Source organism: Scyliorhinus canicula, chromosome 11 (assembly GCF_902713615.1).
Source record: "Scyliorhinus canicula chromosome 11, sScyCan1.1, whole genome shotgun sequence".
Lineage (NCBI taxonomy): Eukaryota > Metazoa > Chordata > Chondrichthyes > Carcharhiniformes > Scyliorhinidae > Scyliorhinus > Scyliorhinus canicula.
This window is the reverse complement of record NC_052156.1, coordinates 3,673,727-3,699,380: the sequence shown is the minus strand read 5'-3', so window position 1 is coordinate 3,699,380 and position 25,654 is coordinate 3,673,727. Positions and strand designations below refer to the sequence as shown.

At 49.7% G+C, this 25,654-nt stretch overlaps 1 protein-coding gene across 1 annotated transcript in view; it reads left to right on the top strand.

Moving 5' to 3' along the window:
- The window catches only part of LOC119973721 (mitochondrial intermembrane space import and assembly protein 40-like), a 39,316-nt gene that overhangs the window by 215 nt on the left and 13,447 nt on the right, over nucleotides 1-25,654 (top strand). The window contains exon 2 of the mRNA XM_038812125.1: nucleotides 6,885-6,983. Coding sequence (XP_038668053.1) covers nucleotides 6,885-6,983 — 99 coding nt within the window. The remainder of the gene's footprint in view (nucleotides 1-6,884; nucleotides 6,984-25,654) is intronic.

Here is a 25,654-nt window from a genome sequence, read left to right as displayed (position 1 = left end):
TGCGTCCTCTCTCTGTGTGTCTCTCTCTCTGTGTGTCTCTCTCTCTCTGTGTGTCTCTCTCTCTGTGTGTCCCTCTCTCTGTGTGTCTCTCTCTCTGTGTGTCTCTCTCTCTGTGTGTCTCTCTCTCTGTGTGTCTCTCTCTCTCTGTGTGTCTCTCTCTCTGTGTGTCTCTCTCTCTGTGTGTCTCTCTCTCTGTGTGTCTCTCTCTGTGTGTGTCTCTCTCTCTGTGTGTCTCTCTCTCTGTGTGTCTCTCTCTCTGTGTGTGTCACTCTCTCTGTGTGTCTCTCTCTCTGTGTGTCTCTCTCTCTGTGTGTCACTCTCTCTGTGTGTCACTCTCTCTGTGTGTCTCTCTCTCTGTGTGTCACTCTCTCTGTGTGTCACTCTCTCTGTGTGTCACTCTCTCTGTGTGTCTCTCTCTCTGTGTCTCTCTCTCTGTGTGCTCTCTCTCTGTGTCTCTCTCTGCGTGTCTCTCTCTCTCTCTCTCTCTCTCTGTGTCTCTATCTCTGTGGTCTCTCTCTCTCTCTGTGTGTCTCTCTCTCTCTGTGTGTCTCTCTCTCTCTCTGTGTGTCTCTCTCTCTCTCTGTGTGTCTCTCTCTCTCTGTGTGTCTCTCTCTCTGTGTGTCTCTCTCTCTCTGTGTGTCTCTCCCTCTCTCTGTGTCTCCCTCTCTCTGTGTGTCTCCCTCTCTCTGTGTCTCTCCCTCTCTCTGTGTCTCTCCCTCTCTCTGTGTCTCTCCCTCTCTCTGTGTCTCTCCCTCTCTCTGTGTCTCTCCCTCTCTCTGTGTCTCTCCCTCTCTCTGTGTCTCTCCCTCTCTCTGTGTCTCTCCCTCTCTCTGTGTCTCTCCCTCTCTCTGTGTCTCTCCCTCTCTCTGTGTCTCTCCCTCTCTCTGTGTCTCTCCCTCTCTCTGTGTCTCTCCCTCTCTCTGTGTCTCTCCCTCTCTCTGTGTCTCTCCCTCTCTCTGTGTCTCTCCCTCTCTCTGTGTCTCTCCCTCTCTCTGTGTCTCTCCCTCTCTCTGTGTCTCTCCCTCTCTCTGTGTCTCTCCCTCTCTCTGTGTCTCTCCCTCTCTCTGTGTCTCTCTGTCTGTCCCTCTCTCCCTCTCTCCCTCTCTCTCTGCATGGCCATGTCTCTATATTGATTTGATTAAGGCAATGGCAGTGGCTTAGTTTGGCGGCACGTTCGTATGCAAGATCGCCATATCGAACAGGAACTTGATATGGAGGCCACATCTAGTCTTGGTGAAGTCATCCTTCACCATGTACGTGGGAAACTCACTAATAACTGGCTGTAATAATTTACTCAACTATTTGGCTAATTCGTGCTCCACCGAACCAGTCAGTGATAAAATAGGGCACAATGAAACATCAGCTTGGTGCATTTTTGATTGAGTGATGGACCTAACCTCCTCTTCCAAGCATGTTTCCGATGTGGTGATGATAATACGTTCACGGTCTTTTACATGCTCCATCCCGCACTCAAACATACCCTTTTCTCAAAGTGCTAGTTGAGTGAATGGGTTCTCTGCTCCCTGCTGCAAGCCGACCTTGCTTTAAGCTCCACATGCTTTAAGATTGGCCTGATCAGCAATCTTGTAAATAGGGCCCTAGCCATTTCCTCACCTTGCAAGCTCAATGGAGAGTAGGACCAACCTGATCAGATCATTGCCTGCTGTGTATCACGCAAACCGGCCAATGGCTGCCACGTTTGGACCAGAAAAGTGCCCGATCAACCTCATAATACCCTGGAAAGGCAAAGTATCTCAAAAATTTGATCAACAGGTTAAACGAACCATTTCATTCTGCTACTATGCTGTAGCTACTCAAATGCTATTTTCCACTAACAGGCTGCTAGTGCCTGTCCTATCTATCTCAAACTAGACTTTCAGAAGGTTTTTGACAAGGTCTCACATAGCAGATTACTGTGTAAAGTTAAAGCACAAGGGGCTACGGGTAATGTTTTGTGATGGATAGAAAGCTGGTTAGCAGACAGGAAGCAGAAAGTTGGGATAAATGGGCCTTTTTCTGATTGGCAGGCAGTGACTAGTGGGTTACCACAGGGATCTGTGCTGGGACCCCAACTGTTCACATTATATATTCATGATTTATTATCTCCAAATTTGCAGATGATACAAAGTTGGATGGGAGGGTGAGCTGTGAGGAGGATGCAGAGATACTTCAGCGGGGTTTGGACAGGCTGAGTGAGTGGGCACATGCATGGCAGATGCAGTATAATGTGGATAAATGTGAGGCTATCTGCTGGGGCTGGTTTAGCTCAGTAGGCTAGACAGCTGGTATGTGATGCAGAAAACGGCCAGCAGCGCGGGTTCAATTCCCGTACCAGCTGAGAATGTGGCGACTAGGGGCTTTTCACAGTAACTTCACTGCAGTGTTAATATAAGGCTACTTGTGACGATAAAGATTATTTACCTTTGGTATCAAAAATAGGAAGGCAGATTATTATTTGAATGGGAGTAAATTGAGAGAGGTGGATACTCGGCGAGGCCTTGGTGTCCTCGTGCATCAGTCGCTGAAAGTAAGTGCGCAGGTACAGCCGGCAGTAAAGAAGGCAAATGGTATGTTGGCCTTCATAGCGAGAGGATTTGAGTATAGGAATAGGGGTGCTTTACTGCAATTGTATAGGGCATTGGTGAGGCCACACCTGGAGTTTTGTGTGCAGTTCTGGTGTCCTTATCTGAGGAAGGATGTTCTTGCTATGGAGGAAGTGCAGCGAAGGTTCACCAGACTGATTCTTGGGGTGGTGGGACTGTCATATGAGGGGAGACTAACTCGGTTCGGATTATATTCATTGGAGTTTAGAAGAGTGAGAGGGGATCTCATAGAAACTTACAAAATTCTAACAGGATTAGACAGGGTAGGTTCAGAAAGAATGTTCCCAATGGTGGGGGAGTCCAGAACTAGGGGTCATAGTTTGAGGGAAGGGGTAAACCTTTTGGGACTGAGGTGAGGAGAAATCTTTTCACCCAGAAAGTGGTGAATCTGTGGAATTCGCTTCCACAGAAAGTAGTTGAGGTCAAAGTATTGTGTGATTTCAAGAACCAATTGGGTATAGCTCTTGGGGCTAAATGGATTAAGAGATATGGAAGGGGGGATCAGGATATTGAACTTGATGATCATAATGAATGGAGGAGCAGGGCCGAATGGTCGTCTCCTGCTTCTATTTTCTATGTTTCTATGTAACCTGGGCTTGCAAAACCTCAAACAAAATGCCTTCTGTTAGATGTGATTCTGTGATTGGGCAGCACTCTCTGAACAACCCTGAGTGTGCTAATTGCTACACTAACAACCAGTTTAAGGTAATCTGTCGGGCTCATAACGTGGCTCATTTATACTTGCTCGAAGCAGCATACTCTCAATCACAGGGACCCATTCTCTGTAAACAAAAGGGATATGTTCAAACCTTGCGCCTTTTAAAAAAATAATTGGGAGCCTATAATTCCCATTGTTTTCCCCATGGCAACGCCGCAGCCAAAGTCGACTTGCCAACCAATCCGCACCCTTTCCTCCTGCAGTATCGATTGCTGTAATTGTTGAAATTTGACATTCTTGTGTTTGTCCTGGATGGGTGCAGAATGAAAAACTTCAGCGACACAAACCTGTTTTCAGTAAGGTTTGAGGAATGCAGGGTTATGGAGAAAGAGCAAGGTGTGTGGGTCTAAATTAGATGATGAACTGTCACTCTCAGAATAGGCTGAATAACCTTCGCTGCTGCAGGATCCTATACTATCAATTTAATAGAGGTTTTTGAACAGTTGTCTGATTTGACAGATAAAGGAGATACAGTGGGTGAGTGCCTGTCTGCTCTATACATGTCCCAGTGGAAGTTTATTACAAGATTACAGATAGGAGATTTCGGAGATGTGAAGGGTGCTTTTGAAAATCTTTTTCAGGATGTGGGCAATCCTGACAGGGCCGGTATTTAATGCCTGTCCCGAATTGGCCCCAGGAGATAGTGGAGGGAGGTCTTGCATTTCCACTCTCCCAAGAGGTTTTGCAAGGCTCCGTTGGCCATCTTCGCAAGCCTAGGGTTATGAGGCACCCATGTGGATGTGGGACTGGAGCCACGTATAGGCCCAGACTGGATCAGAGCAGCAAGTTTCATTGGCAAGTTGGTTCAAGGACAGGAACTAAAGTGTTCGGATAAACTGGCATTCGTTGGATGAAAGACTTTTAAAAAAAATATTTTTTATTCTCCTTTTTCACATTTTCTCACAAATTTACACCCAACAATAAACAATAATCAGTCACGAATGTAATGTCAATCCCCATATCAATAACAACGATCCCATCCTCCCACCAAACCCCAAACATCAGCCCGCATGTTAACATAAACAAATGACAAAAAGGAATCAGGAATCACCCATAGTCACCATTAACACATACAGCCCCCCCCCAACCCTCCCACCCCCTAACGTTCGATGTGATCCAGTTCTTGAAGGTGCATAATAAATAACGACCATGAATTGTAGAACCCCTCCATCCTTCCCCTCAGTTCAATTTGACCTTTTCAAGCGTCAGGAATCCCAGCAGGTTCCCCCCGCCACGCCAGGGTACAGGGTGGAGAGGTTGATCTCCACCTTAACAGGATCCGGCTTCGGGCGATCAATGAGGCAAAGGCGACAGCATCTGCCTCCGCACCAGTTTCCAACCCTGGCTGATCAGACACCCCGAATATGGCCTCCCGAGGGCCCGGGTCCACTTTAGAGGTTACCCGAAACACCACTTTCCAGTAATCCTCCAGCTTTGGACAGGACTAAAACATATGAATGTGATTAGCGGGGTCCCCAACCAACGCTCACACACATCTACCCCCTCAAAGAGCTAGCTCATCCTCGCCCTTGTGAGGTGTGCTCTGTACACCACCTTCAGCTGTGTCAGCTCCATCCTCACGCACGAGGTGGAGGCGTTCACTCTCTGGAACACCTCACACCAGACCCCCTCCTCCATATCCTCTCCCAACTCTTTCTCCCACTTTGCCTTGATCCCTTCTAGCAGCGCCCTCTCCTCCTCCAAAATAGGCTCGTAAACCGCCGACATTACCCCCTCCTCCAGTCCCCCTGTCGCCAGCACCTCCTCCAGCAATGTGGAAGCTGGCTCTACTGGGAAGCTCTGTATGGATTAAAGCCAAGACTTGCATTTCTTTAGCACCGTGCACAACCTCGGGGTTCGCCACAGCAGGAAACAAGATATGCAATGTGTGCACAGCAAGCTCCCACACATAGTAATGTGATCTTGACCAGATCATCTGATTCGGTGGCATTGGTTGAGCGATAAACTTTGGCCAGAGTACTGGAACGAACTCTTGAACTGTGAAATCATGACCATGGGCGACTTCGCGCCCACCTGAGAGGGCGGAAGGGCCTCCGTTCAACATCTCACCCAAAACGCGACACCTATGACCCTCAGGACTGCATTAGGAGTGTCGGCCTGGATTGTGGGCCCAGATCCCCGGAGTGGGACATGAACACACAGCATCCTGACCCGGAGGCGAGAGAATGTGCCACCCATTGAGGGGTAAAGCTGAGAATAGGGTTAGGAGTAGGAGTACCCAAGGGTCAGAGTTGGGTCTCTTTTCTCCTCTACCTTACTGAAAAGAGGGACGTGTTGCTGAAGTTTTTCATCTTGAAGGTTAGGATTGAATCCACTGTCCTTCCAGGCAGTGCATTCCCCATCATCAGAAACTCACTGCTCGGAAAAACAAAAGTCTTCATTCCCCTCCGGAATTTCAGTCAATGATCTCAAATCTGTGTCCCTCTGGTTACCGAACTTTCTGCTACTGGAAACTTTCTCTTTAATTACTCGGTCAAAACCCTCTAGTTTGAACACATCTATGAAACCTCCCATTAATCTTCTCTAAGGAGGGTGATCAATAATTTTGTGATTTTTTTTCCTCCAACTATAAAATGGGCAGCGCAGTGGTTAGCGCTGTTGCCTCACAGCGTCAGGGTCCCAGGTTCGATTCCCGGCTTGGGTCACTGTCTGTGCGGAGTCTGCACATCCTCCCCGTGTCTGCGTGGGTTCCCTCCGGGTGCTCCGATTTCCTCCCACAGTCCAAAGATGTGCAGGTTAGGTGGATTGGCCATGATAAATATCCCTTAGTATCCATAAAGGTGGGGTAGGCTTATTGGGTTAAGGGGATAGGGTTAAGGTGTGGGCTTGGGTAGGGTGCTCTTTCCAAGGGGTGGTGCAGACTTGATGGGCCGAATGGCCTCCTTCTGCACTGTAAATTCTATGGTTCTATGAAACCAAAACTATAGAGAGTTTTCTTTTTCATTCCTGAGATTGGATGTTCCTGACCAGGCCAATTTGTTGCACATTACCTAATTGCCTCAAGAGCAGCTACGAGTCTGGAACATGTAGGCCAGACCAGCTAAGCACGGCAGATTTCCTTCCCCGAATGGTATTAGTGAACCAGATGGTATTCTCCGGTGACAGTCATTGATAGTTTCATGGTCATGGTCACTGAGAATACCTTTATATTCCACAATGTGGGATATTGGGCAGCACTGTAGCACAGTGGTTAGCACAATTGCTTCACAGTTCAGTGTCCCAGGTTCGATTCCCAGCTTGGGTCACTGTCTGTGCAGAGTCTGCACGTTCTCCCCGTGTCTGCGTGGGTTTCCTCCGGGTGCTCCGGTTTCCTCCCACAGTCCAAAGATGTGCAGGTTGGGTGGATTGGCCGTGCTAAATTGCCCTTTAGTGTCCAAAATTGCCCTTAGTGTTGGGTGGGGGTTACTGGATTATGGGGATAGGGTGGAGGTGTTGATCTTGGGTAGGGTGCTCTTTCCAAGAGCCGGTGCAGACTCAATGGGCCAAATGGCCTCCTGCACTGTAAATTCTGTGATTCAATGTGTTTAATTGATGTCTTTCAGGCAAAGACAAGGTCATTTTCGTCACTAAGGAAGACCATGAGGCTCCCAGCAGTGCTGAATTAATAGCAGACGATCCCAATGACCCTTACGAAGACCATGGTGAGTGTTTGTGTTTGAGTGGCTGTCTATAACAGGATCTCTGTGAGCTCTAGCAGTGGCCAATCAGTCAGTCCGTTCTGTATCCCAGACTAGATCCCTCCACCCCCTTCACTCCACCATTGGCGGCTGTGCCTTCAGCTGCCTAGGTTCCTGAGCTCGAGAACTCCCTCTCTAAACCTCTCTGTCCTCCTTTAAGGATGTACTTTTAACCCACTTCTTTAGCCAAACTTCTGAACACCTATCCTAATACGCCTCACATGGCTTACTGTCAGATCTTGTCTAATTTACACTCCCGTGGAGCACTTTGAGGCGTTTGACTACATCAAAGTTGCTACATAAATGAACACCCGTTCCTTGGCCAACGGGTCCTGGTCATAGAGTTTTACAGCACCGAAAAAGGCCCTTCAGCCCATCCACGTGCCATCAAGCACCAATTAACTCTAATCCCATTTTCTAGCACTTTGTAAGTAGCCTTCTATGTTATGACATTTCAGAACCTCAACTAAATACTTCTTAAATATTGTGAAGGTTCCCGTCTCCTCCACCCTTTCAAGCAGTGAGATTTCAACCACCCTCTAGGTCAAAAGGTTTTTCCTCAAATCTCCTGTCCCTGACCTTAAATCTATGTCCCCTGGTTATTGACCCCTCCACTAAGGGGAAGATTCCCTTCTTATCCACCCTATCTACATCCCTCAGAATTGTATGCGCATCAATTAGGTCTCCCCATCTCTGCTCCAGGGAAAACAACCCCAGCCTAGCCAGCGTCTCTTCATAGCTGAGACGCTCCAGCCCAGGCAACATCCTGGTGAATCTCCTCTGCACCCTCTCCAGTTCCTATAACGAGGAGACCAGAGCTGCACACAGTACTGCAGCTCTAACTGAGCCAGTGTTTTATACAGCTCCATCATATCCTCCCTGCTCTTGTGTTCTATTCCTCAGCTAATAAAGGCAAGTATCCCATAGCCCATCTTAACCACCTTGTCTACCTGTCCTGCTGTATTCAGGGACCTATCGACATGCACACCAAGATCCCTCTGCTCCTCTACTTCCTAGGGTCCAACCATTCATTCTGTATTCCCTTATCTTGTTAATCTTCCCAAAATGCTTCACCTCACACTTTTCAGGGTTAAATTCTATTTGCCCCCGTTCTGCCCGTCTAACCAGCCCGTCTATATCGTCCTGTAATCTAAGGCTGTCTTCCTCTCTATTTACCACATCATCAATTTTTGTGTCATCTGGGAACTTACTGATCATACCTCCCACACTCACATCCAGATCATTAATGTACACTGCAAACAACAAGGGACCCAGCACTGGTCCCTGTGGAACACCCAGTTAATATCGGGGAAAGTTGAAAGTCCCTAATATTATTACCCTATTATTCTTGCCCTCAAAGCTCCAGGGACCCCGGCTCAATTCCGGCCTTGGGTCACTATCTATACGGGGTCTGCACGTTCTCCCAGTATCTGCGTGGGTTTCCCCCCACTTTCCAAATATGTGCAGGTTAGGTGGATTGGCCATGCTAACTTAACCAATGGTTAGGTGGGGTTATGGGGATGGGGTGGGGGATTGGGCCTGGGTAGGATGCTCTATCGGAGCAAGGGCCGGTGCAGACTCGATGGGCTGAATGGCCTCCTTCTGCACTGTCGGGATTCTGTGGTTTCCCTGAGATTTGCCTCCATATCTGCCCACTATCTCTTCTTGACTGTTTAGCGGTCTCTGGGACAGTCCCAGCAATATGATTGCCTCCTTTTTGTTTCTAAACTCTACCCATATGGCCTCATTTGTGGATCCTTGTGAGATATCATCCCTCCTTCCTGCAGTAATTGACTCCTTGATCAATATTGTAACACCACCTCCTCTTTGACATCCGCCATGCCCCCCCTCACCTGAAGATTCTTTTCCCTGGAATATTGAGCTGCCAGTCCTGCCCCTCCCTCAACCATGTTTCTGTGAGAGCAATGATACCATACTCCCATGTCTTAATCAACACCCTCAACTCATCTGCCTTATTTGCAAGACTATTGTAAGTAAACGATCCAATGTTGATGTGAGCGACGTCGTTATCCTCAATGTCCAATATTGTAAAACTAACAACCGATTATGGTCATTATTGTTTGTGGGCTCATCATTGTCCTCATCCCAGCTCACACCTTCGGAGAATCTTACTACAGAGAAGGAGGCCATTTCTCCTGGGTGTTTGATGGGGACAGTGTAGAGGGAGCTTTACTCTGTATCTAACCCCGTGCTGTACCTGTCCTGGGAGTGTTTGATGGGGACAGTGTAGAGGGAGCTTTACTCTGTATCTAACCCCGTGCTGTACCTGTCCTGGGAGTGTTTGATGGGGACAGTGTAGAGGGAGCTTTACTCTGTATCTAACCCCGTGCTGTACCTGTCCTGGGAGTGTTTGATGGGGACAGTGTAGAGGGAGCTTTACTCTGTATCTAACCCCGTGCTGTACCTGTCCTGGGAGTGTTTGATGGGGACAGTGTGGAGGGAGCTTTACTCTGTATCTAACCCCGTGCTGTACCTGTCCTGGGAGTGTTTGATGGGGACAGTGTAGAGGGAGCTTTACTCTGTATCTAACCCCGTGCCGTACCTGTCCTGGGAGTGTTTGATGGGGTCAGTGTAGAGGGAGCTTTACTCTGTATCTAACCCCGTGCCGTACCTGTCCTGGGAGTGTTTGATGGAGACAATGTAGAGGGAGCTTTACTCTGTATTTAACCCCGTGCTGTACCTTTCCTGGGAGTGTTTGATGGGGACAGTATAGAGGGAGCTTTACTCTGTATCTAACCCCGTGCCGTACCTGTCCTGGGAGTGTTTGATGGAGACAATGTAGAGGGAGCTTTACTCTGTATTTAACCCCGTGCTGTCCCTGTCCTGGGAGTGTTTGATGGGGACAGTATAGAGGGAGCTTTACTCTGTATATAACCCCGTGCTGTACCTGTCCTGGGAGTGTTTGATGGGGACAGCGTAGAGGGAGATTTTGGGTTCTCGGGGTGTGGGGCGGGGTCCTGCAGAAGGGCCACTGCTTTTAGTCCCTGGTGTCTGGCTGCCTGACCTTGCAGTAGCACCACGAGGGCAAGTTCCGTGGGGTCTAAGATATCGTCCCGCGCAATATCTTCCACCCCTGACCCTCCAGTCCCCCCGCAGTGTCCAGGCATCAGGCTCTGATCAGGGTGCTGGGTAATGATTCCCACATGCTGTATGGCCCGTACACCCACTGGAATCCATGGGATGTGTGATGTGCGCTGACTTTACTGCGATGGTCAATCCGCAATCAGTAACAGGTTCAGCCGTGTGACCAGAGGCCTCTGCGGTCAGTGGGAGTTCTGGATGGTCAGTGGGGTAGGTGGCTGGGGCTGGTGTTGCCCCAGAACGTGACCCCACAGTACAGGGGTTGGCTTGGTTGCCCCGCAGTGCAGAGACACACGCCCCCCACCCTGCTCCGCATCCCCCCCTCCTCCCTGGAGGGAGGCTGGCCCCGGTGACTCCCCACCCCGTCAAGCACTGGGGCAGCAGCTCCCGGGCCCATTGCCCCGGCGCAGACGGCTGCTCACCTCCTTGTGTGCCTGCAGCGGACCATCCACCAGCTTCACATTTTTAAAAAGGAGTTCTAAACTACTGGGGAGGTGTTAGATTGCGGGCCGCTCCTGTTAATTGTTATGAGACTGGGCTAAGTGATGATTATTCGTTTCTAGTCACGCCATGGCGGAACCTGATTTTACCAGCGGGACCGAGATGTGCAGCACAGTGGTTAGCACTGTGGCTTCACAGCACCAGGGTCCCAGGTTCGGTTCCCCGCTGGGTCACTGTCTGTGCGGAGTCTGCACATCCTCCCCGTGTGTGCGTGGGTTTCCTCCGGGTGCCCCGGTTTCCTCCCACAGTCCAAAGATGTGCAGGTTAGGTGGGTTGGCCACGATAAATTGCCCTTGGGTTAGATGGGGTTGCTGGGTTACGGGGAGAGGGTGGAGGTGTGCATTTAGGTAGGGTGCTCTTTCCAAGAGCCGGTGTAGACTCGATGGGCCAAATGGCCTCCTTCTGCACTGTAAATTCTCTGAAAGGTTCGATCAGAAACAGATCAGCGCGTGGCGAGGTTCTCCGTTTTGATCTCTCCCACGATTTAACGGCATTGTCACGCACTCGCTTAAGTGCAACGCAGCATTAAATCACCCCCAATGTTTCAGATCTGTGACCTCTCATCAAAAATAGTTGTTTGTTCTCTGATTTTTCAGAATGTGGTCTCATTGGTTCAATAACTAAAGTAAGTAATTTTAAATATGGGTGCACTGTAGCATATTGCTGGCCACAAGATGGCAGCAAAGTTTTATTATTTCCTCCGCTCCTATCCATACCTGATCCGGATTGAGAGCTGAGCCTCGTGCTGATTGTGGAGATTATCACCTTTCATTCTGTCTGGAATAGGCCCATGACACCCGTAGCTCTGTGGTTTGTGGATTTGAGTCTTCCTACACAGAACTGAAGCCATAATCCCGATTTACATTCCTGGTGCAGCACAGGGGGAGTGCCGCACTGTCAGAGGGTCAGTACTGAGGGAGCGCCACACTGTCAGTGGGTCAGCACTGAGGGAGTGCCACACTGTCAGTGGGTCAGCACTGAGGGAGTGCCACACTGTCAGGGGGTCAGTACTGAGGGAGTGCCGCACTGTCAGTGGGTCAGCACTGAGGGAGCCGCACTGTCAGAGGGTCAGTACTGAGGGAGTGCCACACTGTCAGTGGGTCAGCACTGAGGGAGTGCCACACTGTCAGAGGGTCAGTACTGAGGGAGCGCCACACTGTCAGAGGGTCAGTACTGAGGGAGTGCCGCACTGTCAGAGGGTCAGTACTGAGGGAGTGCCGCACTGTCAGAGGGTCAGTACTGAGGGAGTGCCACACTGTCAGTGGGTCAGCACTGAGGGAGTGCCACACTGTCAGTGGGTCAGCACTGAGGGAGTGCCACACTGTCAGGGGGTCAGTACTGAGGGAGTGCCGCACTGTCAGTGGGTCAGCACTGAGGGAGCCGCACTGTCAGAGGGTCAGTACTGAGGGAGTGCCACACTGTCAGTGGGTCAGCACTGAGGGAGTGCCACACTGTCAGAGGGTCAGTACTGAGGGAGTGCTGCACTGTCAGAGGGTCAGTACTGAGGGAGTGCCGCACTGTCAGAGGGTCAGTACTGAGGGAGTGCTGCACTGTCAGAGGTCCGTCTTTTGGGTTAGGTGTTAAATCGAGGCCCTATCTGTCTGCAAGGTAGCCATGGACGATCCCATGGCTCCATTTTGTAGGAGAGCCCATGGTTCACCCCCAGTAATCTACAGTCTCTGTCACAGGTGGGACAGACGGTGGTTGGCGGAGCGGGTGGGTGGGCGGTGAGGTTGGTGGGTGTGTGGCGGGGCGTTGGGGTGGTTGGTGGAGTGGGTGGGTGGCCCGTGGTGGGCGGGCGGTGGGGTTGGTGGGTGGCGGGGCGGTGGGGTGGTTGGCAGAGTGGGTGGGTAGGTGGGTGGGTGGTGGGGTGGTTGGCAGTGAGTGGGTGGGCGGTGTGGTTGGTGGGTGGGCAGTGGGGTGGGTGGGTGGCGGGGCGGTGGGGTGGGTTGGAGGAGTGGGTAGGTGGGTGGGTGGCGGGGCGGTGGGGTGGTTGGCAGAGTGGGTGGGTTGGTGGGTGTGTGGCGGGGCGTTGGGGTGGTAGGTGGAGTGGGTGATGGGGTGGGTGGCGGAGCGGGTGGGCGGGCGGTGGGGTTGGTGGGTGGCGGGGCGGTGGGGTGGGTTGGAGGAGTGGGTAGGTGGGTGGGTGGCGGAGTGAGTGGGGTGCCTGGATTGCTAAGCGCTCCTTTCGCTGTCAATCCTGCCTTCAGCTATCTTTTGGCAACGAGCTTGGGGCGTTTAGCACCTTCCCAAATTCTTTTCCTTCACTTTGGGCGATTTTGGGCAAGGTGGGGGTGGGGATGCTGCTCCTTCTTCACGGAGGCTTTGAGGGTGTCCTTGAAGTGTTTCCGCTTCCCTCCGGTGACCCGCTTGCCGTGTCGAAGCACTGAGTAGAGTGCTTGTCTCAGGTGTTGGACAGGTGGGCGATGTGCCCCCCCTCCCCGGTGGACCTGACCGAGCGTGGCCGGTGTTTCGATGCCGAGGACGTCCCCCTCCCTGGTGGACCTGACCGAGCGTGGCCGGTGTTTCGATGCCGAGGACGTCCCCCTCCCCGGTGGACCTGACCGAGCGTGGCCGGTGTTTCGATGCCGAGGACGTCCCCCTCCCCGGTGGACCTGACCGAGCGTGGCCGGTGTTTCGAGGCCGAGGACGTTGGCCTCCGTGAGAACGCTGACGGTGCTTGCTGTTGTAATGTCGGAAACCCAGCAGCAAGCTCTCACAGCATATTCTAGCCCTCTCGACACGAATGCTAACAGTGTATTTGCCTTCCTGACTGCCGACTGAACCTGCAGGTTGACCTTAAGAGAATCCTGAACTTGGACTTGCAAGTCCTGTTGTGTTTCAGATTTCCAAAGCCTCTATGCCTCCATTCCTCCTTCCAAAGTGCACAACCTCACACTTTTCCACATTGTATTTCATCTGCCACTGCATTGCCTACTCTCCTAGCTTGTCCAAATCCTTCTGCAGCCCCCCTGCTTCCTCAATACTATCTGTCCCTCTACGGATCTTTGTGTCATTTGCAAACTTAGCAACAATGCCTTCAGTTCCTTCATCCAGATCATTAATGTATATTGTGAAAAGTTGTGGTCCCAGCACAGACCCCTGAGACACACCACTAGTCACCGGCTGCCATCCTGAAAAAGACCCCTTTATCCCCACTCTCTGCCTTCTGCCAGTCAGCCAATCCTCTATTCATGCCAGAATCTCACCCTTAATACCAGGGGCTCTTAACTTATTTAACAGTCTCCTGTGCGGCACCTTTTCAAAGGCCTTCTGGAAATCTAAATTAATCACGTCCACTCGGTCTCCCTTGTCTCAATTCCCTGTTACCTCCTCAAAGAACTCTTAAAACAGATTTGTCAGGCATGACCTTCCCCTGATGAATCTGTGCTGACTCAGCTATATTTTACCATCCACTTCCAGTACTCCGCAATCTCATCCTAAATAATGAACTCTCAAATCTTACCAATAAACATAATAAGGCTAACCATCCATCTTCTGCCTCCCTCCCTTCTTAAACTGTGGTGTTACATTAGCCACTTTCTAGTCCTCTGAGACCTTCCCTGACTCCAGTGATTCCTGAAAGACCATCACCAATGCTTCACAATCTCCTTCCTCCGCTATCTCCTTCAGAATCCTGGTGTTCGGTCTGGGTGATTTATCCACATCAGACCTTTCCGCTTCTTCAGCACCTTGTCTATAGTGATGGCAGCTACATGCACCTCTGCCCTCTGACTCTTGAAGTTACTGGGGTCTTCCTCTTCCATTTCTTTGTTTCCTATTATTACTTCTCTAGCCACATTTTCCAGTGGTCCAATGTCTATTTTTGCCTGTCTCTTACCTTTTATATATTGAAAAAACTCTTGCAATCTTCTTTTATATTACTAGCTAGCTTCCACACTTATTTCACTTCTCCCCCCTTATTGCTTTTTTAGTTATCTTCTGCTCGCTTTTAAAGGCTTCCCAATGCTCTGGCTTCCCACTAATCCTCGCCACTTTGTATGCTTTTGCTTTTATGCTGTCCTTGACTTCCCTCGTCAGCCATGGATGCCTTGACCTCCCCTTTGCATGTTTCCTCCTTTGGATGAATTCCTGTTGTTCCTCCCAAATAACCCCCCAAAACTCCTGCCATTGCTGTTCCACTGTCTTCCCTGCTCGGCTCCTTTTCCAATCAACTCTGGCCAGCCCCTCCCTCATGTCCTTGTAGTTACCCTTATTTAATTGTAATACCGTTACAGCTGATTGCAGCTTCTCCCTCTCAAACTGCAGGGTAAATTCTATCATATTGTGGTCGCTGCTCCCTAAGGGTTCCTCCACCTTAAGTTCCTTAATCAAGTCTGCCTCATTATTGGATTTGTTATAGTTCAGAAGAATGAGGAGGGAACCTTATAAAAACTTTTAAAATTCTAACAGGACTAGAGAAGGTAGATGGACACGGGATGTTCCCAATGGTGGGGGTGTCCAGAACCAGGGGTCACAGTCTGAGGATACGGGGTAGACCATTTAGGACAGAGATGAGGAGAAATTCCTTCACCCAGAGAGTGGTCGGCCTGTGGAATTCATTACTACAGGAAGTAGTTGAGTCCAAAACATTGCATGTTTCCTCAAAGCAGTTAGGTATCGCACTTTGGACGAGGGGGATCAAAGGATCGGGGGAAAACGGGATTAGGCATTAGTGCGTTGGATGATCAGCGATGATCATAATGAATGGCGGAGCAGGCTTGATGGGCCGAATGGCCTCCTGCTCCTATTTTCTGTTTCTATTATACATCACCAAAAGGAATGACCTGTTTCCTAGTGGGTTCTACCACAAGCTGCTCAAAAAAACCATCTCCGAAATTCCATGAATTCCTTTTCTTGGGATCCACTACCAACCTGATTTTCCCAGTCCATCTGCATATTGAAGCCCCCCATGATTACTGTAATATTACCTTTTTACCTGCCTCTTCTATCTCCTGATTTATTTTCTGCCCCATATCCTGACTAATGCTAGGGGGCCTGTACGTAACTCCCATAGGGTCTTTTTTCCTTTGCGATTCTTCAACTCTTCCCACGCAGTTTCTACGCCTTTTGACCCTATATCACTTCTTGCTATGATTTAATTTAATTCCTTAGGACAGAGATGAGGCAACCCCGCCCCCGTTGCCCATCTGCCCGTCCTTTCGATAGGACACATATCTTTGGATATTTAGATCCCAGCCCTGATCCCCTTGCAGCCACGTCTCTGTGATGCCCACAACATCGTACCGGCAATTTCAATATGCGCAATCAGCTCATTGACCTTGTTCCGTACACTGCGCGCATTTAGGTACAACACCCTCAGTCCTGCATTGCCCACTTCCCTTTTCACAGTTGTTCCCTTATCTGCTTTGATTTGATTTATTATTGTCACATGTATTAGTATAAAGTGAAAAGTATTGTTTCTTGCATGCTGTACAAACAATGCATACCGTACATAGGGAAGGAAGGAGAAACTGCAGAATATAATGTTACAGTTATAGCAAGGTGCAGAGAAAAGATCAACTTAATACGAGGTAGGTCCATTCAAAAGTCTGATGGCCGTAGGGAAGAAGCTGTTCTTGAGTCGGTTGGTACGTGACCTCAAACATTGGTATCTTTTTCCTGACGGAAGAAGGTGGAAGAGGGTCTGTCCGGGGTGCGTGGTGTCCTTAACTATGCTGGCTTCTTTTCTGAGGCAGTGGGAATTCTAGATAGAGTCGATGGATGAGAGGCTGGTTTGCGTGATGGACTGGGCTACATTCACAACCTTTTGTAGTTTCCTGCGGTCTTGGGCAGAGCAGGCTCCATACCAAGCTGTGATACAACCAGAAAGAATGCTTTCTATGGTGCATCTGTAGAAGTTGGTGAGAGTCGTAGCTGACATGCCAAATTTCCTCAGTCTTCTGAGAAAGTAGAGTAGTTGGTGGGCTTTCTCAACTGTCGTGTTGGCATGGGGGGACGAGGACAGGCTGTTGGTGATCTGTACACCTAAAAAGTTGAAGCTCTCGACCCTCTCTACTTCATTCCCATTGATGTAGACAGGGGCATGTTCTCCACTACGCTTCCCGAAGTCGATGACAATCTCCTTCGTTTTGTTGTCATTGAGGGAGAGATTATTGTCGTCGCACCAGTTCACCAGATTCTCTATCGCATTCCTATACTCTGTCTCGTCATTGTTTGAAATCCGACCCACTACGGTGGTGTCATCAGCAAATTTAAAAATCGAGTTGGAGGGTAATTTGGCCACACAGTCATAGGTGTACAAGGAGTATAGTAGGGGCTGAGGACACAGCCTTGTGGGGCACCGGTGTTGAGGATGATTGTGGAGGAGGTGTTGTTGCCTATCTTTACTGATTGTGGCCTGTGGGTTAGAAAGTTCAGGATCCAGTCGCAGAGAGAGGGGCCAAGGCTACGGAGTTTGGAGATGGGTTTTGTAGGAGTGATGGTGTTGAAGGCTGAGCTGTAGTCGATAAATAGGAGTCTGACATGGGTGTCTTTGTTATCTAGGTGTTCCAGGGTAGAGTGCAGGGCCATGGAGATGGTGTCTGCTGTGGACCTGTTGCAGCAGTAGGTAAACTGTAGTAGGTAAACTGTAGTGGATCAAAGCAATCCGGGAGGCTGGAGTTGATTCGTGCCATGACTAACCTTTCGAAGCACTTCAAGATGATGGATGTCAGAGCCACTGGACGATAGTCAGTAAGGCACGCTGCTTGATGTATTTTTGGTACAGGGATGATCGTCGTCTTCTTGAAGCAGATAGGGACCTCAGATTGTTGTAAAGAGAGGTTGAAGATGTCTGCGAATACCCCCGCCAGCTGATCCGCACAAGACCCGAGTGCCCACCCGGGTACCCCATCCGGGCCAGTGGCTTTCCGTGCGTTGACCTTCGAGAAGGCTGCTCTGGCGTCTGCAGTGATGATCTCAGATACAAGTTCATCCAAGGCTTCTGGGGTGAAGGGCTCGCTCTCGCTGACCTCTTGCTCAAAGCGGGCATAGAATGCGTTGAGCTCATCAGGGAGGGGTGTGTTAGAGCCGGCGATTTTACGTGCCTTCATCTTGTAGCCCGTTATGACTTGCAGACCTTGCCATAGACGGCGGGGTCTGTGTGGCTAGCCTGGGACTCGAGCTTGGTCCGGTAATATCTTTTGGCATCTTTGATGGATTTCTTTAGATCATATCTGGCTTTCTTGTAGAGGTCAGGGCCGCCTGACTTGAATGCCCTAGACTTCAGCAAGCAGTGGATATCCCTGTTCATCCAGGGTTTCCGGTTGGGGAACACGTGGATTTGCTGCTTTGGCACCGAGTCTTCAACACACTTACTAATGAAGTCAGTTACTGTAGTGACGTACTCGCTCAGGCTGGTTGCAGAGTTTTTAAATACTGACCAGTCCACTGACTCAAAGCAGTCCCATAGGAGATCATCCGAATCCTCAGAACAACATTGCCCAACTTTCTTTGACGGATTCTCCCGCTTCAGATTTTGCTTATAAGCCGGGAGCAGGAGCACAGCCTTGTGGTCATATGTTGTCTTGTGGTCAGGGGCTGGTTTGGCTCACTGGGCTAAATCGCTGGCTTTTAAAGCAGACCAAGCAGGCCAGCAGCACGGTTCGATTCCCGTACCAGCCTCCCCGAACAGGCGCCAGAATGTGGCGACTAGGGGCTTTTCCCAGTAACTTCATTGAAGCCTACTCGTGACAATAAGCGATTTTCATTTAATTACATTTTCATATTTGCCAAAGTTGTGGGCGGGCGATAGAGCGGGAGGCATGTTTGATATTTGTGTAGCAGTGGTCCAGGATGTTTGAGCCTCTGGTGGAACAGGTGATGTGTTGGTGGTAACTTGGTAGTTTGCTTTTGAGCTTGGCCTGATGAAGTCCCCAGCTACAATGAACAAGGCCTCGGGATGTTTCGTTTCAAGGCTATTTGTGGTGGTGAATATTTCGTCCAGTGAGATTTTCACGTTTGCATGGGGTGGGATTAAGCTGCCGTCAGGATAACGGAGCTGAACTCCCGCGGAAGGTAGTAGGGGCGGCATTTTAGCGTCAGGTATTCTAGGTCCGGGGTGCAGAAACTCGTCAGTGTTGCTACATCTAGACACCAGGAGGTGTTGATTAGGAGGCAGACCCCACCTCCCCTATCCTTGCCTGAGGCCGCTGTACGGTCCATTCGGTGGATTGAGAAGCCCTCTGGTTTTAGGGCACAGTCCAGTGAAGCAGGAGTTTCTGTGCTGTGCTTGAAGTTAAAAAGTGCTCTGCTGTGCTTGAAGTTAAATTCTTGCTGCATTACATACCCATGTTCTATTATTTGTTCTGGGAACGGGAGAATCTGATTAAGAAGGCCGTGTAATACTGGTCCGAGGTAACGGAAAAGCTCCTACCTGACTGCTTGAAGTCAGTGGACTGGTCCATATTCAAGAACTCAGCGGCCAACCTAAACGAGTATGCTACCACCGTCACAGACTTCATCAATGTGTTGAAGATTACGTGCCAGAAAAGGTGGTAAATGCGTTTCCCAACTGGAAACTATGGTTTAACCGGAAGACTCGCTCCCTACTGAAGGCCAGGTCTGAGGCATTCAAGATGGGTGACCCTGACCTATACAAGAAATCTAGATACAACCTCCCCAAAGCCATCAGGGACGTTGAGAGACGATACCAGACTAGGCTAGAGTCGCAGATGAACAACACGGACGGTTGTCTCGTCGGTTGTGGCAACACTTAAACAACATAACGGGCTACGAAGCAAAGTCGAGCAGAAGCTCCAGCAGCAGCACCACCCCCCTGGTGAACTCAATACATTCTATGCTCGTTTTGAGCAGGAAGCCAAAGAAACGCTGTCACCTGCCCCAGCTGCCCCGGACACATCCATACCCGCCGTCACAGCCTCGGAAATCAGATCGGCTTTCCTGCGGGTCTGTACGGGATCCCTGGTCGTGCACTCAGAGCCTGCGCGGACCAGCTGGCAGATGTGTTCACGGACATCTTTAACCTCTCCCTTCTCCGTTCCAAGATCCCCACCTGCTTCAAGAAGGCCACCATCATACTGGCGCCAAAGAAGAACCAGGCAACATGCCTCAACGACTATCATCCGGTGGCCTTGACATCAGTCGTAATGAAGTGCTTTGAGAGGCTGATCATGAAGCGCATCACTCCATACTCCCAGAATGCCTAGATCCACTGCAATTCGCATACCACCACAACCGGTCCATAGCAGACGCCATCTCCCTGGCCCCACATTCATCCCTGGAGCATCTCGACAATAAAGACTCATACGTCAGACTCCTATTTATTGACTATATCTCCGCTTCAACACTATAATCCCAGCCAAGTTCATATCAAAGCTCCAAAGCCTAGGACTTGGCTCCTCACTCTGCAACTGGATCCTTGACTTTCTGACCCACAGACCACAATCAGTAAGAACAAACAACAAAACCTCCTTCACAATAATCCTCAATACCGGGGCCCCACAAGGCTGTGTACTTAGCCCCCCACACACACAACTACGTGGCAAAATTTGGATCCATGTCCATCCACATGTTTGCAGATGACTCGACCATCGTGGTCGGATCTCGAATAACGACGAGATGGAGGGCGTGATTCTTCGGAAAGATTTCTGAATGGGTAGCGGAGGGAGAACTCCCGGGATCCTCCCAGCGCTCAGCCCAGTCAGCCTGGCTATTCAATTTTAATTGGTCCACTTAATGAGGCCCCACAGGCTTCTTGCCACAAATAAAGGCTCGCAGATTGGCCGGGACTGCGCTCCCTAGCCTCCCCGCTAACACTTAACCAGCACTTGCACAGCCAACCCCAGTCAGCTCGCAGCCATGGCGTTGAGACGTCAGGTCCCAAGATTCGGCCTGTGGACCTGGTGAGGCTCCGAGATGCAGTCCCAGTGCCGCCTGGGATGAGGCAGTGGCAGCTGTAAGCTCCGGGAGCGTGGCCAGGAGGATTGGCCTCTGTGTCGAAAAAAAGGTCAATGACCTACACCGGGCAGCACAAGTGAGTAGAGACCAACAACCCCCTGTCCCGCACCAGTCTGGACCATGCGTGTGGCTAACAATGCCGTCTGTGTCTCCACAGGAGAAGCTCTCCCATAATTGCTGGGGAGGGCCCAGACTGGCGGAGGGGTGCTGGACTTGTGAATCCTCACCTCATTCGAGGAGTGTGCCCTGGAGGTGACCGGTGTGGCCGAGGACAGGGCTGAGACTCTGGTGCAGGGTTACCCGGAGCTGGTGGAAACGATAGGGAGCAGCCGGGACATTCAGAGGGAGATGTCTGCGACACTCCAGCAGGTCCGTAGCTGATTGGGCGCAGGAGAAGGTGCCAGCCATGCTTGGCACCGAGGCTGCCAGGGTGGCAGCTGCAGTGGAGAGCTTGGGCAGACGGGCAGGGGCTAGGGTTGTCCCAGGAATGGGTATACATGATCCAGGGGTTGGCATGCTGGTGTTGTGTGCGGTTGCACACCCCCCCCACCTCCCCCCTTCCCATGGTGGCCCACACATCCGGAGGGTCCCGCCTCCCCCTGGACCCAGCACACCAGCGTTCTTTGCCTGTGAGCAAAGATGGCTACTCCCGTCCTCGGCTCCCCACAAAAGCCCTTCCGCCAGGTTTGCATTTTTAAAAGGAGCACTGATCGGCGCCAGCGTGACCACTTGCTGGGGAGGCCACTGAATGACGGGAGGCCATTAGATATGGGGGAGGCTTTCGTTAAATGTATAGAAATTAGGCTTAATTGATAATTGGTTTCTCGCCACGTTACGACGAGATCCTGATTTCACTTATGGGAACGAGCCGATTGCGTCACAAACTGGTGTGATTCTCGTTCTCAGCCTCTCCCACTAGTCACCGGCCTCGTTTTGCTCGACGAGAGCGCAAGAAGCCTGAGAATTATGCCCAGAGAACCTAGTGGAGTGGTGTAGTGACAACAATCTCTCCCTCAATGTCAGCAAAACTAAGGAGCTGGTCATTGACTTCAGAAAGCAAAGTACTGTACACACCCCTGTCAGCATCAACGGGGCCGAGTTGGAGATGGTTAGCAGTTTCAAATTCCTAGGGGTGCACATCACCAAAAGTCTATCCTGGTCCACCCAAAAAAACAAAGAAAAGTACAGCACAGGAACAGGCCCTTCGGCCCTCCAAGCCTGTGCCGACCACGCTGCCCGTCTGAATTAAAATCTTCTACACTTCCTGGGTCCGTATCCCTCTATTCCCATCCTATTCATGTATTTGTCAAGATGTCCCTGAAATGTTACTATCGTCCCTGCTTCCACCACCTCCTCCAGCAGCGAGTTCCAGGCACCCACTACCCTCTGTGTAAACAAACTTGGCTCGTACATCTCCTCTAAACCTTGCCCCTCGCACCTTAAACCTATGCCCCCTAGTAATTGACCCCTCTACCTTGGGAAAAAGCCTCTGACTATCCACTCTGTCTATGGTCTTTTCGGCGGGAATTCAGCTGTTGGAGTGGGAGGAGCTACCGAGTCGAGCGGTGAGTATTTAAACTAGCTGCTTCGCGGATTCGAGTCTTTTGGGCGGGAATTCAGCTGTTGGAGTTGGCGGAACTGCTTCGCTGTTTAAACAGCGGCCACAGGGTCTTTGGGGATAGATTTGAAGAGTGACATCACAGCAAAGCAGTGACCTGATTGGCTGGTAAGGAAAGTGCTATAATTAGCAGTACCTGGGAGAAATTTAAGTCTTCGTGTGTTGGTAAGTATTGTGATTGGTAAATAAAATCTTTATTCCTTTCACTTATTCAAACTAATTTGTCAGGGGGATGGGAAAACGAGCTGTAGTCCAGAAGCCAGTGTTGAGAGTAGTGAGGTACTGAGGAGGGTATCAAGGTCGCAGGAGTGTACCGGCAGACAGAAAGGTGGGTTGAAGTGTGTCTACTTCAATGCAAGGAGCATCCGGAATAAGGTAGGTGAACTTGGAGCGTGGATTGGTACGATGTTGTGGCCATTACGGAGACATGGTTAGAACAGGGACAGGAATGGTTGTTGGAAGTTCCGGGGTATGGATGTTTCAGTAAGAGTAGGGAAGGTGGTAAAAGAGGTGGAGGAGTAGCATTGTTTTTTTTTTTGTTTTTTTTTGTTAAAAATTTAGAGTAGCCAATTAATGTTTTCCAATTAAGGGGCAATTTAGCGTGGCCAATCCACCTAGCCTGCACATCTTTGTGTTGTGGGGGCGGAACGCATGCAAACACGGGGTGAACGTGCAAACTCCACACGGACCTAGAGCCAGGATTGAACCTGGGACCTCAGCGCCGTGAGGCATCAGGGCTAACCCACTGCGCCACCGTTCTGCCGAGGAGTAGCATTGTTAATCAAGGATAGCTTAACGGATGCAGAAAAGCAGTTCGAAGGGGATCTGCCTACTAAGGTAATATGGGCTGAAGTTAGAAATAGGAAAGGAGCGGTCACGTTGTTAGGAGTTTTCTATAGGCCCCCAAATAGTAATAGAGATGTGGGGAAAGAAATTGCAAAACAGATTATGGATAGGTGTGGAGGTCTCGGGGTAGTTGTCATGGGTGACTTTAACTTTCCAAATATTGATTGGAACCTCTATGGGTCGAACAGTTCGGATGGGGCAGTTTTTATACACTGTGTGCAGGAGGGTTTCCTGACACAATATTTGGATAGAACATAGAACATTACAGCGCAGTACAGGCCCTTCGGCCCTCAATGTTGCGCCGACCTGTGAATCCCCTCTAAAGCCCATCTACACTATCCCCTTATCGTCCATATGTCTATCCAATGACCATTTGAATGCGTTTAGTGTTGGCGAGTACACTACTGTTGCAGGCAGGGCATTCCATGCCCTTACTACTCTCTGAGTAAAGAACCTACCTCTGACATCTGTCCTATATCTATCTCCCCTCAATTTAAAGCTATGTCCCCTCGTGCTGGACATCACCATCCGAGGAAAAAGGCACTCAATGTCCACCCTATCTAATCCTCTGATCATCTTGTATGCCTCAATTAAGTCACCTCTTAACCTTCTCTCTAATGAAAACAGCCTCAAGTCCCTCAGCCTTTCCTCATAAGAACTTCCCTCCATACCAGGCAACATCCTGGTAAATCTCCTTTGCACCCTTTCCAATGCTTCCACATCCTTCCTATAATGCGGCGACCAGAACTGCACGCAATACTCCAAATGCGGCCGCACCAGAGTTTTGTACAACTGCAACATGACCTCAGGGCTCCGAAACTCAATTCCTCTACCAATAAAATCTAACACACCGTATGCCTTCTTAACAACCCTCTCAACCTGGGTGGCAATTTTCAGGGATCTATGTACATGGACACCGAGATCTCTCTGCTCATCCACACTACCAAGAATCTTATCATTAGCCCAGTACTCTGTCTTCCTATTATTCCTTCCAAAATGAATCACTTCACACTTTTCTGCATTAAACTCCATTTTCCACCTGTCAGCCCAGCTCTGCAGCTTATCTATGTCCCTCTGTAACTTGTAACATCCTTCTGCACTGTCCACAACTCCACCGACTTTAGTGTCATCGGCAAATTTACTCGCCCATCCTTCTACGCCTCCTCCAGGTCATTTATAAAAATGACAAACAGCAGTGGCCCCAAAACAGATCCTTGTGGTACACCACTAGTAACTGGACACCAGTCTGAACATTTCCCATCAACCGCCACCCTTTGTCTCCTTCCAGCTAGCCAATTTCTGATCCAAACTGTTAAATCACCCTGAATCCCATGCCTCCGTATTTTCTGCAATAGCCTACCGTGGGGAACCTTATCAAACGCTTTACTGAAATCCATATAGACCACATTAACTGCTTTACCCTCATCCACCTGTTTGGTTACCTTCTCAAAGAAGTCAATAAGGTTTGTGAGGCACAACCTACCCTTCACAAAACCATGTTGACTATCTCTAATCAAATTATTCCTTTCCAGATGATTATAAATCCTATCTCTTATAAACCTTTCCAAGACTTTGCCCACAACAGAAGTAAGGCTCACTGGCCTATAGTTACCGGGGTTATCTCTACTCCCCTTCTTGAACAAGGGGACAACATTTGCTATCCAAAGTCTTCTGGCACTATTCCTGAAGACAAAGATGACTTAAAGTTCAAAGCCAAAGGCTCAGCAATCTCCTCCCTAACTTCCCAGAGAATCCTAGGATAAATCCCATCTGGCCCAGGGGACTTACCGTATATACTCGCGTATCATGCGACTTTTGAAGACCTAAATTGTAACCTAAATTTGGGGGGTCGCATGATACGCGAGATACAAAATCTCGCGTATCATGTTTTACTTGCTGTTTTTATGAATGGATACGTCAAGTGGCTGAACATCTTCCCATCAGAATGCTGTGGTCAAAATCTGTAGAGTAGTATCCAAATCATTAACGACTATTGGTTCTTTGTTCAGGTTGTCTTCCTGATCATATGGGTAGTTTATTCAATACATGGCCGTCTTTTTCCGATACAAAATTTGCGGGTGTTTTACTTGCTGTTTTTATGAATGGATACGTCAAGTGGCTGAACGACGCTAGTCAGGCCAGCTGGATAGCTGTTCGATTCGCGAACAGCTTTCACAACAGAATCCACTCTGCAGAATCCACAGACAATGATACCATTTGGAAGTTTTAGTTTGGGCATTAATTTCCAAAAAAGTGACTCGCATGATATCATGATAGCATAAAATCATGTTTTGGGGATGAAAATTTAGGGGTCGCATGATACGCTGGTTAGGGGCTGGTTAGGTGATAGGGGCTGGTTTAGCTCACTCAGCTAAATTGCTGGCAGTTTTGCTAAAGCAGATCAAGCAGGCCAGCAGCACGGTTCGATTCCCGTAACAGCCTCCCCGGACAGGCGCCGGAATGTGGCGACTAGGGGCTTTTCACAGTAACTTCATTTGAAGCCTACTCGTGACAATAAGCGATTTTCATTTTCATTTCATACGCGAGATCGCATGATACGCGAGTATATACGGTATCTATTTTAGCACTTTCCAAAATCGCTAACACCTCCTCCTTATGTACCTCAAGCCCTTCTAGTCTCGTAGCC